The sequence below is a fragment of the Mirounga angustirostris genome, unplaced genomic scaffold, assembly GCF_029215605.1.
Source record: "Mirounga angustirostris isolate CCGP_5_RB_7025 unplaced genomic scaffold, mMirAng1.0.hap1 SCAF_17, whole genome shotgun sequence".
In the NCBI taxonomy this organism is placed as follows: Eukaryota; Metazoa; Chordata; class Mammalia; order Carnivora; family Phocidae; genus Mirounga; species Mirounga angustirostris.
In genome coordinates this window covers 29,298,764-29,315,114 of record NW_026991725.1, presented here as the reverse complement: position 1 = coordinate 29,315,114, position 16,351 = coordinate 29,298,764, and the positions used below count along the sequence as shown (strand labels likewise).

Sequence of the window (16,351 nt, the reverse complement as noted above, 5' to 3'; positions counted from 1 at the left end):
CCCGGCCGCTCCCGCTCTTTCACGGCCATCCTCTGCCTCTCTCTGCAGAACTGTTTCTGAACAGCCTGTCCCAGCCCTTCTCGCTGGAGGAGCAGGAACAGATTCTCTCCTGCCTCAGCATCGACAGCCTCTCTCTGTCGGACGACAGTGAGAAGGTAAGCTGGTGAGCGGGCTGTGTGCATGTGGTGGTAAAGGCGGGCTGATGGGAGTCACCCCTTCCTTTCGGAAGGGCTCCCCACCAGGGCGGGGGCTGGTAGCCTCTCAGGAGGAGGCAATCCGTCTTCAGCACACCTGGAAATTGGGGAAGGGTTTGGCTACTAGGGATAGTGGGAAGAAGATGTGGGCTTGGGGCCCCCTAGAAATATTCCTCACCTCAGCCCCCTGCTTAGCCCCCAAAGTGCCCAGGAGGGCCACACTCCAGCCCAGGACGGGAGCAGTTCCTCACCCCAGGGGAGGGCCCCGTGCCCCAAATCCAGCCAAGGCCAGAGATGGCCCCCTGAGCCCAGGGGCCTGAGTCGCACCCACTCTCATTTCAGAACCCGTCAAAGGCGTCTCAGAGCTCGCGGGACACCCTGAGTTCCGGCGTGCATTCGTGGGGCAGCCAGGCAGAGGCTCACAGCTCCAGCTGGGACGTGGTGCTGGCCCGGGGCCGGCCCGCCGACACGCCGAGCTATTTCCACGGTACAGCCCAGCACTCGCCTGCTCAGCGGCCCCCACGGAACCTGATCCACCTGGAACTGGGGAGCCTGAGGCAGTCTAGGTCCCCCTTCCCCTGGTGGGGGGCCGGGGTGGCGGGGGAGGCACCTGGTGCCCAGACTGGAGCTCCCTGGCCCTTAAGTCGGTTCAGAGCGAAGGCCCTGATTGCCCAAGAGCCCTCCCTGGTGGGGCAGTAAAGGACCATTGCCCCTTGTGGGCTGCTGATGGAGTTCCAGAAGGCCCCTAGCTTGGGGCACAGAGCAGTCTCTCCTGGCCTGGAGTCAAGAAATAATGTCTTCAGAAGGGAAAAGGAGGAACAAGATAAGAACTCAGCAACAAGTTTGCTGGGATCCTCCTCTGGGATTTCAGCTCCTAAGATGAGATGTTTTCCAACATGGCTGCATAGGTTGCATTGTGATTTTGATAGAACGAGGGTTTCATCGGCTCACTGTTCCCTGGCTCTTCCCAGCGCCAGTGTGACACATGGCCTCAAGCACCCATGGCCTGGCCGGCGGCCACTCCAACTCAAACAACATGACAGCCTGAGTTGTCCACAAGCTAATTTAAGAGTCTCAGTTTCCACTTCCGTTCTGCTTTGTGTGCAAGTTGGAATACTAGTTCCCCAAAAGAGCCGACCTTAGCTTTTTGCGTCGTGTAAGCTGAATTCTAGGGGTTGACAGAAAATGACCGGGAAGAGCCAGCAGGTGTTTGCCATTAGGGCCACTCCAGCCTAAGCATCATGTCAGCATCCTCACAGCTGTCCTGCGTCCTTCTGCATGGGGCTCCTTAGGGAGCCAGCGGCCACACCACTGACAGTCACCTCGCCTGCCTTCTAGGTGTGAAAATCCAGATACAGTCTCTCAATGGCGAACACCTGCACATCCGGGAGTTTCACCGGGTCAAGGTGGGGGACATCGCAACTGGCATCAGCAGCCAGGTAAGGGGGCAGGTATGCACTTACTTAGAGGCAGAGTCCCAGAAGCCAGTGTACCTGGCCCAGCCCTTCAGGAGGAAGGCTTCTCCTTCCTCAGGACCGACCCTTGGGCCAGGTGAGACTCTCCGAGTCCTCCAGGACTCAAGGCAAGAGTAGGCCTTCAGGACTGCCTGCTAGGCTGGAGGGAGACCTCAGCTTGGCACTTCTAGGCAGCCTCTGAGCCCCGTGCCGCAGTCTCAGGCCCGCTGGTTTGCTCTGCCCCCAGATCCCGGCCGCGGCCTTCAGCTTGGTGACCAAGGATGGGCAGCCCGTGCGCTATGACATGGAGGTGCCGGACTCGGGCATCGACCTGCAGTGCACCCTGGCCCCTGACGGCAGCTTTGCCTGGAGCTGGAGGGTCAAGCATGGCCAGCTGGAGAACAGGCCCTGAGCCAGCCTTCCACCACTGACTCCACTCTGCCAGAGGCGGCCTGCCTTCTCGGGGCTCGGTGCCACCCCTGGCACCCAGGCTCAGCCTGCTCCCAGGGGTCTGCCACCCCCTGGCTCAGCGGTGCGACTAGGGGCAGGCAGAATGCCTCCCAGGACGTCCCGTGTCCCGCCTGACCCCGCCGGGAGAGCACCCTGTGCCCACATGAGGAGGAGGAGGCAGGCAGGAGGCCTCTTCCCGTCCACGGGGAACGAACGGAAAGGGTCTTCTCTGCCCTGGTCCCCGCGAGCTGGCCTGACCTGTTTGGATCAGTAGCCCCTTGCTGGCCGGCAGGAGCGTAGCTTCCGGCCTGGGTCAGGGAGGGTGGGCGAGTCCCTCGACCTCTGAGCAGGTGGACGGGTGTCGAGTGTCTGAGGACCCACGCCCAGGTCCGGTACAGGAGCGGGGCAGCAGCTATACCCACCCTTGGGTGAACGGGGAGCCCTCTGACCCCCTTGCGTGGCCATCGAAGCCCCTTTTTGATCTAGGAACTTTCCTGACAGAGTCAGGGAGGGAGCCACGCGTGACGCTGGGAAGTCTCCCTGGGAGTCCAGGGCACACCGTCAGGGCGTAGCAACACGGGTCTGGAGCTGGACTCAGCTTCCGCCAAGGACCACAGGTGTCTAAGGGAAATGGTTCTCAGTCCCCAAGCACGTGTCCCTTTGCTGCTGGCCACCAATCTTCCCCAGAGCAGCAGGCCCCGAGCCGCGGCTGCAGACCCAGAATGGCCCATGACTGCCTGGCCGTCAGCCCCCCCCCCCCCCCGCCGTCTGTGGAAGGGAAGGGTGGCGGGAGCTGGCCCGACCGGAGCAGTCTGTGGCTGGGCTGTGATCCGGGTGCAAGAAAGCAGCGGGTGCAGGCGCTCCTGTCTCCCCCGGCCGCAACTTTAGGCATCGGGCACACCAGCTTCCTGAGACACAGCCCAGGCCTCACACTCTCACTGGCCCTGCCCTGCCCCTCGCCTCAGGGGGCACTGCCAACCGCACTTTGCACTCTGATGACCTCAAAGCACTTTCATGGCTGCCCTCCGGGAGGGCAGGTCAGTGGTCCTGCATGCGCATAAGCAGGCCAGGAGATGGGGTGTGAAGGCATTCAAGTCTTGACCTGTCTCCACGCGCATGACCCCTCAAACCTCCGCATTTCTTTAAGATGAGCCCCCTCCCACCATACCCCATTGCCCCTTCTTCTTCGATGGGGGGGCTGATCAGGGCCCATGTAGCATTAATCAACTGTGAATCCTTGTGTGGGGGCCTGCTAGCCTCCTCTCGGAGATGAGGGGTGTCCCCCTGAGAGTCCTCCTCGGGAGGAGCTAATCCCGGTGTCTTGCCAAGGTGGCCTCTGTCCAGCTATCCACATCGAGCCATTCTGCTCCCCAGGGAGAGACACACACACACACACCCCAACCCCCAGCACGTGAAGAGGTTCAGCCTTGTACTGCAGAGTTCGGGTGGTACTCTTTGTAAGCAATAAAGTGTGGGGTGATGACAAATGTGTTAGGCCATGGCTGTCCCCACTCTCGCCTGCCTGCTTACAGAACCTCAGATCCTAACAGCTGCCTCCCTTTGCCTTCTTGGTGGGGTTTTCTCACAGCTGCCATTGATTTTGGGCAAGGACTGTTTCCACCCCTTGAGTGAGGTCACTTTTCCCACCAGCCCTCCCAGTGGGCGCTTCCAGTCCTACTTTTGGCCTATCCGTTCAGACCAGTTAAGCAAGATGCCCCACCCGGTGGCCATAGGGAAGTCCCTGGCCAAACACTGCAGGCTGAGGAGGAGAAGTCAATATGCCCCAGGCAGTGGCCTGACGTGGAGAGGTGGGGGCGCACCAGGAGCCCCGAACAAAGACTGCCCCACCCTCTCCTGTCCCTGAGGCCTGGCTTCCAGGGAACAGAACTGGGAGCAGGACTGAGTGAGCAGAGACGACTTTGCAGGAGTGGGTTCCTGGGCCTTTCCAGGACAGGGACCCACCTGAGAATGGATGCCACAGACACACAAGGGGCGGGGGCCTTGTCCCATCTGGCTCCACACCCCCTGAAGCCTTGCTCAAGTAGCTATGTGTGTGTGCACGGGCACACATGCAGACTTCGGGGTACAGGCCGCAGGTTCAGCAGCTTCCTGGAGGGGTCCTGCACCCCAGAAAGGGGCAGGTGCAAAGGCCATCTAAGCTTACCGGAGGTGGCTCCCTCTGGGCCTGCGGGGAAGAGTGCTCAGGGTGGCGCAGTCTCCGGAGGACACCCCCCAGCAGCCGCCCCGCCCACGCGCCGTGAATCCTGAGCGTTTTTCCGCCTCCATCCGTGGGGTCCGGGCAGGGACGTCACAGACGCGGCGACATCACAGGCGCAGTCGCCCCCAGCGTCTCCAGCGCCCCCCACAGCCCCCAGCCAAAGAGCGCACTGGAGGCGGAGGGGCAGCAGCGACCAGCCCGCTCCCCGCCTCCCCGACAGAGCCTCGGTCAGCATGGGGGTGACAGGTGGGAGCGGGCTGGCGCGCGGCGGGGCGGGGCGCCAAGGGATGGGCGGGGCCGGGCGGGGCGGGGAAATCAGCCCGGGGCCCCTCCCCCTGCTCGCGAAGCCCGGGGCGCCTGGAAGGAAGGTCGACCCCAGCCGACCGTCGCCTCGCCCCGAGACTACCGCGCCCAGCCTGGGCCCTGCGCGGTGCACAAGCTTGTGCGCACAGGCCCGAATGCACACCTTGGAGTAAAGGCTGCAGATTCAGCCAACTCTTGGAGGGGTTCTGGGCACACGGAAGGAACAGCAGCCTTGTGCTCAGGAAACGACTCATGAATTGTCCCAAACTGCTAATAACCCCAAAATCCAGTTCAGTTATTCCTGGTTGATGCCTGGAGCCCTTGCAGAGAGAAGCTGTCGGCTTCCACAACTACTTCCTGAGCGCCTCCTTTGTCCTTTGCACTCTGCTCTGTAGCGATGGCGAAAGCTGTTTGCCCCTTAGGTTTCCACTGAAATAGGGGCTTTCTTCTCGGGATCTTCTCTCCCAGGAGGACGTGGGCCAGCATTAAAAATATGCCAAGAACCAACAACCAGAGAACAGCTTTTCCCTTCCCCAAACTGACGCAGATACCTTAAATCACTCCTGTGACCTTTGTTGTACCCCCTTCAACTCTTACTCTTGTACTAGGCCCTGAGTCTGATGAGTTAACAAAAAATTAAAATGTGGATAGGACAGCTAAGTGTGTCACAGAGAAGATGATACTGGAGAGGTGGGTTAGCCTGTCAGGGATGAGTAGGATTTTGCCAGAAGAAAGACTTCCTGGGTATCTGAAATAGCAGGTGCAAAGGGACTGAGGCACAAAAGGGCCTGCTATGCTCTGGGGGAGCTTGGGCTTGGAGCAAGGAGGGAGCTAGATACCAGGAGATGCAACAAGAGGGCAGAAGCCACTCTACAGTCTGGATGTGACCAGAGGCAGGTGTGATGCAGCAGGCTCACTCTGGAGTCATTATGTAGCCCAAGTTGGAGGCAATTTGGTTGTAGTGGTCCAGCTTAGATGCCTAAAGAGATTTCAAACAACACAGTGGTTAGCATCTTGGGGTTCGGAGCCAGTCAGTCCTGGGTTCCAGTCATGGCACTTCTCTTAATGGATGTGTGACCTGTGCAGTTTCCTCATCTGTGAGAGCAGAGTCGTGACCACTTGGGCATAGGGTGGTGAAGAGGATGTAATGGGAAGCACTCAGCGTGGAGTGCCGGCAGGTGATCAGTCCTAGGTTTGTACTGATTTTGGTGTTGGGAGATGAAAAGTAGTGGGGATGGAGAAAGGGACCTGCACAAGGTCAACATCAGAGGTAGGGAGGTCAGAAGCTGGGGAACTGAGAAGGGTCACAAGTAACCCAGGTTTCTAATTTGGGTGATAGAATGAAGGTTTATCAGGGAGGGGAAATTACCAGGGCAGAGGGGGTGATCAAGACATGAGTGATTTGGAAGGAAGATGGATCAGACATGCAAACTCTGTTGGCTACCTAGAGTCTAGACATGGAGGGTGTGAACTTGAGGTGAAAAATGGAGGACAAGCCGCGTGATTTGGCAGGGTGTTCATTTCTTTGCACAGACTTTTGCTGAGCATCCACCTTGTAGACTCTGTGTGCAGGGGATCAGAGATTCAAAGTGGGAAGCCCACACAGTCTGCCCACCTCGAATTAAGGGTCAGCAAGAGTCCTGTGCTCAGAGGTCTGCAGGGATTGGGCTGGGGCAACTGGAGGAGATGCCACAGGGTAGAATCCTGAAGGTCTCCAGGAAGAAGTAAGCACTGAGCATCATCACAATAGAAAACAAGGACATTTCAGAGATAGGAGACATCTAAGGCTCTGACAAGGGAGAGATCCCCTTAGGGATAAATGTGCAATCAGTGACTGGAGTTTGAGTCTAGAGCTCAGGAGAAGTGGGAATAGGAAATAGAGATTGGAGGATCTTCTATGGTCCCAGCCACAGGCTTGGAAACCCCAAGAGGGCAGAAACTGTGTGTTCATCACTCTGTCCCCTAGAACAATGCCTGGCCCTTAGCCAGGGGTTCAACATTGAATTTTATCAAAGAAATATATGCATATGATTAAATAGCTCTGAAGAGCTTCTTCAGTGATGAAAAGCATCTCCTATAGCACACCCCCAGTCTCACTCCTCAGAGCAGCCACACTGTTCCATTAGAACTATTTTTCTGCCTAATTACCTTCTTATCTTTCTACAAGCCCACGGACTCTTTCTTGGTTTATCAGTTTTAGACATTATCACCTTCCTGCTCTAATGGATCCACCCTCCCCCATCCTCCCAACATCATTTTTAGATCTGCTGATGCCTTTGTAAGTTTAATATACTTATGTCTTTATTTTTCATCACTTTAGATAATATCTTTTGATACCACACATAGTAAGATGAAGTTTTTAGTGCCCCTACTCTTCCCTTCAGCTTTCTTCCCTCCCTCCCACCTCCCAACAATGCTAACTTGTATTTTTATTTTTTAAATATCAAGGTTGGTAACATTTACATTGTCCTATAGCCACAAATATATTTTCCAATTTTTATTTATATGTTGATTCTGAAAGTTGAAAACTGGACTGACATTATTGTGACTCATAACTACTGTTCACTGCAGAACCAAGAAATGTACCACAGTTACCTTTTCTTTCTCATACAGCTTTTTGTTTTTCCTGGAGTTTCTAGTTGCCTTTTCCTTATATTCTTTGGTTTTATCATAGTCTTAGTTTTCATCAACCTCTACATCTAATCAACTATTCTATCAGATTTTCTTTATTTCAGAAATCTACTGCCCAGAACCCTTCATCTTCTTGCCTCTATACAGTTAAAATCCTGGGACTTAGCTGCTTTCCTGAGGTGGACTGCTATTTCCTTCCTGACTCTCTTGTTTTACACCTTTATTTTGTTTTAGCACATCCTCAAATAACTTCCTTTAAAAAAGAGGAAGTAAATTTCCTGAGTCCTTCCATGTCTGAAATGATAGTTTGGCTGGATATAAACCTACAGGTTAAAAAACATTTTCCTCAGAATTTTAAAGGCAGCCATTGTTGCTAACACTGCTGCCAGTATAATCGATTCCCCTCCCCTTGTAGGTGACTGGTTTTTCCACTTTAGAAGCATTTAAGAATTCTTTGTTCCTGGTGCAATGAACTTTTACAGCAAGGTTATTTTGACATCTGTAGTGCGGGGCTTTCGGTGAACACTTTTAAGCCAATGACATCATCATTCAGCTCATGAAAATTTTTCTCGTTCCTTTTCCGTGTTCTAGATCCCCTTTCTATAGGCCAGAACTGGACTGCCTCTTGATCATTTTCTCTCACATTGTCTTGATATTTTGGTTCTGCTTTCTGGGAGGATTTTCGTTTTATTTTCCAAGCCTTTTTGCCAAAAGTTCTTTCTTTTCTTAATTTTTTAAAGAGCATCCTGTTCTTGCTTTTTGGATGCAATATATAGTTGAATATCTACATCTCGGAATCTCAAGATTTTAGAGTATTTTTAAAGCTCCTTTCTGTTTCCCAAATAACCTCTGGTATTCTAGAGTCATCTTTTCTCTTGGTCTGTAAACTGCAGGTGGGTAGTTTCCTCAAATGTCTAGTCATGCTAGGCTATTCATGTTTAAGAGTGAAATCATAAAAAGCTGACTGGGAATCTGTGACTGCAGGACTGATTCCCTGGCAGATGTCACTTTAGGATGATCAGGCAGGAAACATCTCTGTCTGGTTCAAGAAGATCAACAAAATTGACAAATCTCTAGCCAAACTGAACAGGACAAAAAGAAAAAAGACAAAAATTACCAATATGAGAAATGGAAGAGGTGGCATCACTACAGAATCTACAGATATGAAAAGGATAATAAAGAATATTATGAACACCTTATGCCAATAAATTTGCCAACTTAGATAAAATGGACAAGGAACTCCAGGCCCAGGTTCACATGCTTCACCTGGGAATTCTGCCAAACATAAGGAAGAAATTATACCAATTTTATGCAAACTCAGAAAACTGAAGAGAGAATACTTCCCAACTCATTCTATGGGGCCAACATTATTCTAATATCAAAACCTGACAAAGACAATGTAAGAAAATTATACACCAATACACTTTATGAACCTCATGTAAGATTTCTTTCAAAGAGTTAGCAAATCAAATTCAGCAATGTGTAAAATGATAATACATTATGACCAGATGAGATTTATCTCAGGGAAGTAAGATTGATTTTAACATTCAAAAATTAATTTATTTCACCATAAACAGAATATAAGAGAATTGTTAACAGAATAACATATAACATTGTTCATGTTATACATAACATATAATATATTAACAGAATATAAAAAAAAAAAAAACAGGGGCACCTGGCTGGCTCAATCAGAAGAGCATACGACTCTTGATCTCAGGGTCATGAGTTCTAGCCCCACGTTGGGTGTAGAGATTCCTAAAAAATAAAAGAATATAAAAGAAAAGCAATATAATCATCTCAACTAATGCAGAAAAAGCATCAGACAAAATCTAACATCTCTTCCTAACTAAAAACTAAGCGAACTAAGGGGCACCTGGGTGGCTCAGTTGGTTAAGTGTCCGACTCGATTTCAGCTCAGGTTATGATCTCAGGGTTGTAGGATCGAGCACCATGTTGGGCTCCACACTGAGCATGGAGTCTGCTTAGGATTCTCTCCCTCCTTCTGTCCCTCCCCCGCCTTGTGCACATACTTGTGCTCTCTCTGTAAAAAAATAATCTGTAAAAACTGAGTGAACTAGGAAAGTAACTTTCCTCAACGTGATAAAGGTCATCTATGAGGAAAAACTACAGCTAACATCATACTTAATGGCGAAATACTGAATGCTTCCTCCCTAAGGTCAGGAACAAAGCAAGGATGTCTACTCTCAATTCTATTCAGCATTGTATTGGACATTGTTCTCAGTAAAGCAGAAAAAGGAAATAAGAGACATCCAGTTTGGAAAGGAAGAAGTAAAACTGTCTTGAGTCACACACATACTTTTTTAAAATAGTTTAAGTAATCTCTACACCCAACATGGGGCTTGAACCCCACGACCCCAAGATCAAGAGTCACGTGCTCTACCGACTGAGTCATCCAGGCGCCCCTAGTCACACCATCATTGTTTATGTAGAGAACCTTATGGAATCTACAAACAAAACAAAAAACTAGAATTGATAGGATTTTAGGATGGTTACAGGATATACATTTCTATACACTAGCAACCAGCAGTTGGAAATTGAAATTATTTCACATATTATAGAATGTCACCTGAAAAAAAAAAAAAAGAATGTCACCTGAATCCCTAATAGAACATTCCCAAGTTGGGCACAGAGGTCCCAAGTTGAGTCAAACTCAGACTTTTGCTTCCAACCCCCAGTGCCACTATGAGGTTCACACCATAACACTTTCTCTTCCTATCCACACCCTGTTGCTGTTCATGGAAGGGTCTAGGCTATGGGTGTTGATTAGATTGTCTAGGGAGATTTTGCAAAGCAAGCAAAGGAAGGCTCTGAGGCAAGAGGCCTGGATAAAAGCAGCACTGGGGATAACTGGAGTTGGAAATGAAGAGAGACATGAAGGAAGCCAACGGAACATGGCAGTCAAGTTGGTGGAAGATTCCAGAGACCACCAAGCTAGCTCTTGGGAGCCTGTCCATGGTGGTGCCCTCCCAGCCCGGCCATGTGGCTGATCCAAGATGCCCAGGCCCAAGAGGAACATGGATGTGCCCAAATCCCAGATGCAGAAACAGCCTCTACATCTCTAGAAAGAGGCCATGGCACACTCTGATCCTTTGGATATAATCCTGGGAGCAATTCTTAGCCAGAGCCAAGGCCATCATTTCCTGCCACACTCTAGGTTCAGGGGGATCTGGCTTTCCCACTGCCATGATGGCTCCACCATCAATCCCCATCTACGACCCTGGGGAACAGAGAATGGGACAGCCTGGTACCCCTACCGCCCAGAGGATGAAAAAGAAGCTTCTTCAGTAAAAGATACAAGCTTCCAGGGAGGTGACTGGGGCGGGAAAACCTTCCCCAAGGCGTTGCTCAGTCCCTTCTGCAGAAGGTGATGGGAACTCTGCTGTAAGCATCCCCGCAGATCAAATGCCTGGGTGGGTGACCCAGGACGTGAGGGAGTGAGAAGCCTGGAGGAGAGGAGGTGCTTCAGGGCAGGAGGGGCCAGGATTAGGGTGAGTGCCAGATCTGAAGCCTGGCCAGAGAAGAGTGGAGAAAGGGGGCAGAGGAGCAGGAATGGAAGGTTCTCTAGGGGTCCCAACACAGTTACAGACCCCTGGGTAGGATAGCATGCAGGACAGGGGAGTTAAGGGTTTTTCTTTAGTCAAACCTGCATTCAGTTCCTGATGTCGGCAACCATCAGCTGAGGGACCTTGGGCAAATGAAGCTTTTCTCATTTTTTGTGTTGAATCAATGAGATAAAGCACAGAAAGCACCCAACATGATGCCTGGCTTAGTAGCACTCAGTAAATTGCAGTGAAGCCTGTTAGCATCCATCCCCGTGGAGGATGGTGATGGATTGGGGAGAGCCAAAGGAAAGGCAAATTCGAGCATGGAGGGGAGCAGATATGGAGCGCAGAGCTGGTGACACTGGAGAGAGGAGGGAGCCGAGGGGCAGGACGGGAGAGGGGAGGGTGAATGAGCTGAGATGCAGGACAGGGAGGGAGGGAGGGGGTAGCTGGAGCAGCACCACCTGCCGGGGCTCCAGAACCCTCCACGGAGGTCCCCATCTGCAGCTCCCCTGCCCTCACCTCCTTCTCCCTGCCAGGTGCCAATGGATTTCCCTGCTGTGGCAAGGAGTCAGTGGACATTGTGGAGACACAGTGAGAGCCAGTTCCCCATCCTCCAGGACCACCAACCCTTACCCCCTGCCACCACTGCCAAGTTCTCATACACCCCCCAACCTGGGATCTCCCTCCATTTTGCTTCTTTCCAAAATCTCCCCAAGGGCAGTGTTGTGGGCGGGGTGGGGGGAAGGATTCCTACCACCCGCCTTCTACTTCTACCTCCAGCCCCTGACATTAGTGAAGGACTGAGGGGTGGCGGGGTGCACTCAGAGACATGAATGGGAACTGAGCCCTTCTAGCTGCCTTGCTCGGGCACAGAGCGACCGAGGTGGAGGCGGGGGGCAGATGCCTGAGGAAGGACAGGGAGTCGCAGTGGCTGAGCACTGAGGGTAAGGGCCCAGATGGCAGCAAAGTGCCAACAAGAACTGACAGGACCCTCCACACACACCCCTGCCTTTCAGATCTGCCAAGCTGGGGTTGGGCAGGTCAGGAGGAGGGATTTTGCCCTGGGCTTCTCCCTCTGTGCGGAGCCAACTTCTGGGCACTCGTTCTCCAAGTGAGCTGCATTGGCTCATTGATTAGAATGAAGAATCCTGGGCCTTACCTCCAACTAACGGATCCCTCTTTGGGGTAGGGGGCAACTTGGCAAGCTCTCCAGGCACCTCCTAAACTCACTAAAGATTGGAAATGCTGCTCCAGAATTCTTGGTGGATGCAGGGACAGCGAGGGGAGTGGATTGGCCGGGGGCGTCTTGCCGGCCCCTGTCCAAGGGAGGGAATCTTGAGGCCCCAGAGACCTCCATTCCCCCTGAAAGCCACCCCACCCACTCCCTGGAGGCCTTTCATCCATTCTGTCCCCTTTTGTCATAGGAGTGGCCTAAGCCAACACCAGCTGGTACCAGAGGAAGATGAGATCGAGGTAACAGTGGGCAGGGGCACCTCTTCGGGGGAGGTGGTAGGTAGGGGGCAGGATTCCTTAAGGCCTGTCTTCCTTAAATCCTTGACAATCCTGGGAGCCTGCACCCGGCCAGTGCTGGGGTGCTCATGGACACCCATGCTCACCCCCGCCTCACACTGCCTCCCTGCCCCCAGCAGGTCTCTGCCAAGAGGCAAGAGGAGGGGACAAAGGCAGGAGAGTGGGATGGAGAATTGGCCCCAGAAGGACCTCAGGGGCCAGGGGCCTCCTCAGCGTCAGTTGAAACTTTCCAGCTGAAGAAAGAATTGCTAGAACTGGAGCCCCCACACAAAGTGGACCTGGTCCTGGAGCCAGAACTGGAGCTGGAGGTGGAGTCTGAGCCCAAGGACCCTGAGCAACCGGAGTCTAGGACAGAGTCCCTCCAGCCCCCCACGCAGCAGGACGTCAGCCAGTGGAGCGTGAGGTCAAATTCTAGCTACCTGAGTTTGGTAGAGGAGGACCAGGCGTCCACCAACCGTCGCTCTATCTGCGTGCAGACCTCTAAGCACCTCTTCTGGGCGGACAAACACATCCAGGCCTCAGAGCACAGCCTGGAGCGGGGGATCAACATGCAGAGTGGCAAGAACACAGGTAAGACCACTAGCTGTCAGGACCAGCAGTCTGACCCCAAGGACACCATGCGCTCCAAGAAGCAGCTCCAGAACCCCAGTGCCCAGCCAGCTCCGCCCACCACCGACTCCCAGCAGCCCCCAAGCCCCCACCCATCCTCCTCCAGTCTCTCACCAGGCATCGGCCTGGCAGATCTGGTCAACTTTGCCTCTTCCTTGGCCGTGGCCTCCTCCAGCAAGATGGACTTGCCCAACTTGGAGCATATGATCAAAGCTCCACCTCAGAAGGTCGAGGCACCTTCTACAGATCCCGATATCCAGCTGGCCATGGACCAGCCAGAGAAGGAAAAGCTCATTAAGGACTTGCTAGAGAAACCACTTAAAGCCGAGGAGTCACAGAAAGCTTGGAAGCAGGAAGACAAGAACTTCTTCCACCCTTACCTCGGCTTCAGCAAGCCAGGGATCAAGAGGGCCAGCTTTGAAGGAGAAGTGAAGCTTCTCCAGCAACAGGCCAGGTCCCCTTCACCTAAAGGAGTCGTGAAAGGGTAAGTGAGGCTGGCCCACAGCTTCCCGAAGAGGGGGTGTGCTTAGGATGTGTGGGTGGGCCCACTCCTCACACAGCTGGGTAGGGATGGGGAAATGGAATGAGGGCCTGGGTAGGGGATGGGGTGGGCCGTGATGTCTCAACCTCAGTGACCTCATAAAGACTGCTGGAAACAAGGTTCCTGTGGACTGAGGCACAGTGCCAAGGCCAGGGCTGGAGGAGGCCTGGGGACCATGGAAGGTGAGCACTTCTGGGCCCCAGCAAGGACCTGGGTTCGACATGGGCAGGGCCATTCTAGCATTAGGACGCTCGGTCACCCAGAGGGCAGATGGCCTCACCCTCATGGGAAAAGCTCAGCCTCGCATCTGCCCCGCTGAGAATTTGATGGCCCTGGGCCCAGGACGCTTCCATGGAGCCGAATGTGAGGGAACAGGGTTCTCCAGCACCCCTTGCTTCCTGATGATGAATGGACACAACAGAAGGCCAGCTGCCCATCAGCATGCAGCAGGAAGAGGCCCTCTTCCCCCCCCGGGGCCCTCCCCGCAGAGGCCTCTGGGCTCACCCCTCTCCCCGACCCTGCCACGGGGGCCCAAGTGACACTCTCTCTTTTGCGTTGCAGCTCGGTGCCGAGAACCGGGAAAGGGAGTCCATTATTGCTGAAAATCCATTTTAAGGTGTCGTCCCCCACTTCCCCAGAGAAATGACTAGACAAAACCAGTAAAGCCTCCAGTGCTGGCCCCCGGCTCAGACTTTTTGTGCAAACGCTCCCGGACTAGCGAGCTCACCTGGCTGTGGAGTCCCGGTCTTGATTTTTTAGGGACGCCAGCCCCATGGTTTTTTTCTTTCAAGACTTTATGTAAATTCTAGTTAGTTAACACATCGTGTAGTACTCGTTTCCACACACCCCCATTTTTGAGCTGCCCCCGCCTGTCCCAGAGGGCTCTGCCAGCCCTATTTGGCCCCTCCTCACTCCCCAGGGGTCCTTCCACTTTGCTCCCACCTTCCAGCCCTCTCAGCCAGCGGCAGAGACTCATGAGCCGTCTTGGGGAGGCCTTGGTGCCCTCTCTGAGGCTTACGGGTGTCTTAGGTCATGAAGTGGGGCTTCCTCTTGGCCTGAAGCCAGGGACATGTTGGGATCTTCTTAGGAGAGGACCTCCTGGGGTGGGCTGGCCAGGTGAGGAGGCAAGGCTGAAAGGAATTCTTCCTGCTTCTGTCCACAGCGAGGGCCTGGCATGGGGAAGGGACGGTGTCCGGGGGCTCAAGGGAGGGGAAGAAAGATGCCAAAGGACTGCCCCTCCAGGGGCCACAGCCTTGAGCTGGAAGTATCTCAGAATGTAGCACGAGTATGTAATGGTGTACTTTGCTGAGCAACCCAGACTCACGCGCGCGCACACACACCATCCGCTGACTCGTACATCACACAGGCACGCGCAGACATCCACCCACAGACCGTGCCACACGGGCCGTGTGCACAAGCACACATCAACACACAGGCCTGCGAGCCAGACACGTGCACTAAACACGCGCACGAATGCACAAGCCTCCCCACGACGTTGGGCAATGAGGGAAAGCTCTGGAAGAGGAGAGCTCACTGCAAAGGAGGGAAGGGAGTTCAGAATGTGGGTAAGAACACGGGCGGGAAAAGGGAAGTCGGGGAGAAAGGGAAGCGAGAGGCAGAGCCATGGCTTGGGCCCTGGTCAGCCTCCAGCCCCACCAGCACCAAGGCTCCCCAGCAGGTGAAAGCCCAGCCTTGCAGATCCTCAGGAGCCTGCCCTGCCTTGAGAGGGGGCCGAGGAGGGAAGTGCCCAGGGCCTAGGAGGGTGGGATTAGGAAGGGGTGAACACTTGGGAATGGGCCAGGGCCAGAGTGGGGGGGGCAGAGGGAAATGGAGGACAGGAGACTGGAAAGAGGAAGGAGAAGGAGATGCAGAGGTGAGTATCTGGGAAGAGGCTGGGGTGTCGGGGTGCTTCTTCCTGGAGTATTTTGTGAACTGTGGTTTGCAAGTTTGCATGGTTTGGAAGAGGAGGTCCTTCCCTCCCAGGGGACCTGGGGGAAGGTGGGGGTGGGCCACAGCCCCACCTTGGGCTGGACCCCTCCTTCCCATGCCCTGACTTCGGGACTCTAAGGCCTGCTTCTCCCTGGGCCTCTGCCAGCCTGTGTGAGCTTCTGGAGTGGAGTCACAAATTCGGATACCTTAAGGGGAGCAGAAACTCAAAAGAGTAAAGCCGCAGGTCCCCCCCCGCCCCCCGCAAACAGAAGCAGGCCTGTGGCAAGGGACAGAGTGCCCTCCTGCCAAAAGCCGCTGAAGTCCACCCCAAAGCCAGCCTCAGAGCCTGTGACTCTGCCTTTCAGGCAGCCGAAGACAGAAGACCAAGAGATCCCCGTCGTCGGCACAGGGAACGTTCAGGTAACCAGGGCTAGTGAAGGGTCTGCTGCTACTGCCCGAAGAATCCCCTGGATGGGGACCATAGGTGCAGGCTGGTGTGGGGGTCCTGGGAGAAGGTAGAGCTGAGCCTGCTCCCCCACAGGGCCTGGTCTCAGCCCCCCTCCCCCGCCTCACCCCGGAGAGTCTGAGCACTCGGGTGGACAGGGCCCCCAGCCCTGTCTTCTCCCTGCTTCCAAGGCCTCCACGGCAGCCTGGAAGACTGCCCGCACGGGACCCAGGAGAGCAGCGGCGCTGCGATGTGCAGAAGGGGAGTCCTCGGCAGCCCACTGCCCCGCTGCCCCAGAGGGAGCCAGCACCCGTCAAGGCCATAGGGGCTGAGCAGGGCTCCCGAAGGCCCAGGGAGTTCAAGTGCCTTGCAGCTGCCAGCTCAGTGCAGTCAGGCTCCAGGTCTCAGAGGTAAGGGCAGGGACCGGAGACCAGGCCAGAGGCGCGGGGTTAGGGGTAAGGCCTGCCTGGCCCTGGCA

General features: G+C 54.3%; 3 protein-coding genes across 6 annotated transcripts in view; all 3 read left to right on the top strand.

The window, feature by feature from the left end:
- The window catches only part of MAP3K14 (mitogen-activated protein kinase kinase kinase 14), a 45,117-nt gene extending 40,559 nt beyond the window's left edge, over positions 1-4,558 (top strand). For 3 of the 4 annotated variants that reach the window (XM_045888726.3, XM_045888727.3, XM_054510771.2), the window contains exons 13-16: positions 49-155; positions 537-681; positions 1,533-1,633; positions 1,896-4,556. In XM_045888726.3, the coding sequence (XP_045744682.1) occupies positions 49-155; positions 537-681; positions 1,533-1,633; positions 1,896-2,060 (518 nt within the window). In that variant the 3' untranslated portion in view covers positions 2,061-4,556. Of the gene's footprint in view, positions 1-48; positions 156-536; positions 682-1,532; positions 1,634-1,895 lie in introns of all 4 variants that reach the window. The other variant, XM_054510772.2, reaches the window with a different exon arrangement.
- A 6,701-nt stretch (positions 4,559-11,259) lies between these two features.
- Positions 11,260-15,866, top strand: SPATA32 (spermatogenesis associated 32). The gene is made up of 3 exons (XM_045890201.3): positions 11,260-12,292; positions 12,469-13,442; positions 14,061-15,866. The coding sequence occupies exons 1-3, from the start codon at positions 12,062-12,064 to the stop codon at positions 14,143-14,145; spliced, it is 1,290 nt and encodes a 429-aa protein (XP_045746157.2). The 5' UTR covers positions 11,260-12,061; the 3' UTR covers positions 14,146-15,866.
- Positions 15,123-16,351, top strand: part of LOC123854709 (spermatogenesis-associated protein 21) — a 4,070-nt gene continuing 2,841 nt past the window's right edge. The window contains exons 1-3 of the mRNA XM_064583313.1: positions 15,123-15,177; positions 15,794-15,848; positions 16,065-16,283. Coding sequence (XP_064439383.1) covers positions 15,123-15,177; positions 15,794-15,848; positions 16,065-16,283 — 329 coding nt within the window. The remainder of the gene's footprint in view (positions 15,178-15,793; positions 15,849-16,064; positions 16,284-16,351) is intronic.

What these genes read in the sequence shown, in the direction of transcription:
- SPATA32 (XM_045890201.3), top strand. Translation starts at nt 12,062, where the DNA reads ATGCTGCTCCAGAATTCTTGGTGGATGCAGGGACAGCGAGGGGAGTGG. An exon ending in CAGAGGAAGATGAGATCGAG is followed by an intron (nt 12,293 to 12,468) that starts GTAACAGTGGGC and finishes TGCCCCCAGCAG; the next exon opens with GTCTCTGCCAAGAGGCAAGA. An exon ending in CCTAAAGGAGTCGTGAAAGG is followed by an intron (nt 13,443 to 14,060) that starts GTAAGTGAGGCT and finishes TTTGCGTTGCAG; the next exon opens with CTCGGTGCCGAGAACCGGGA.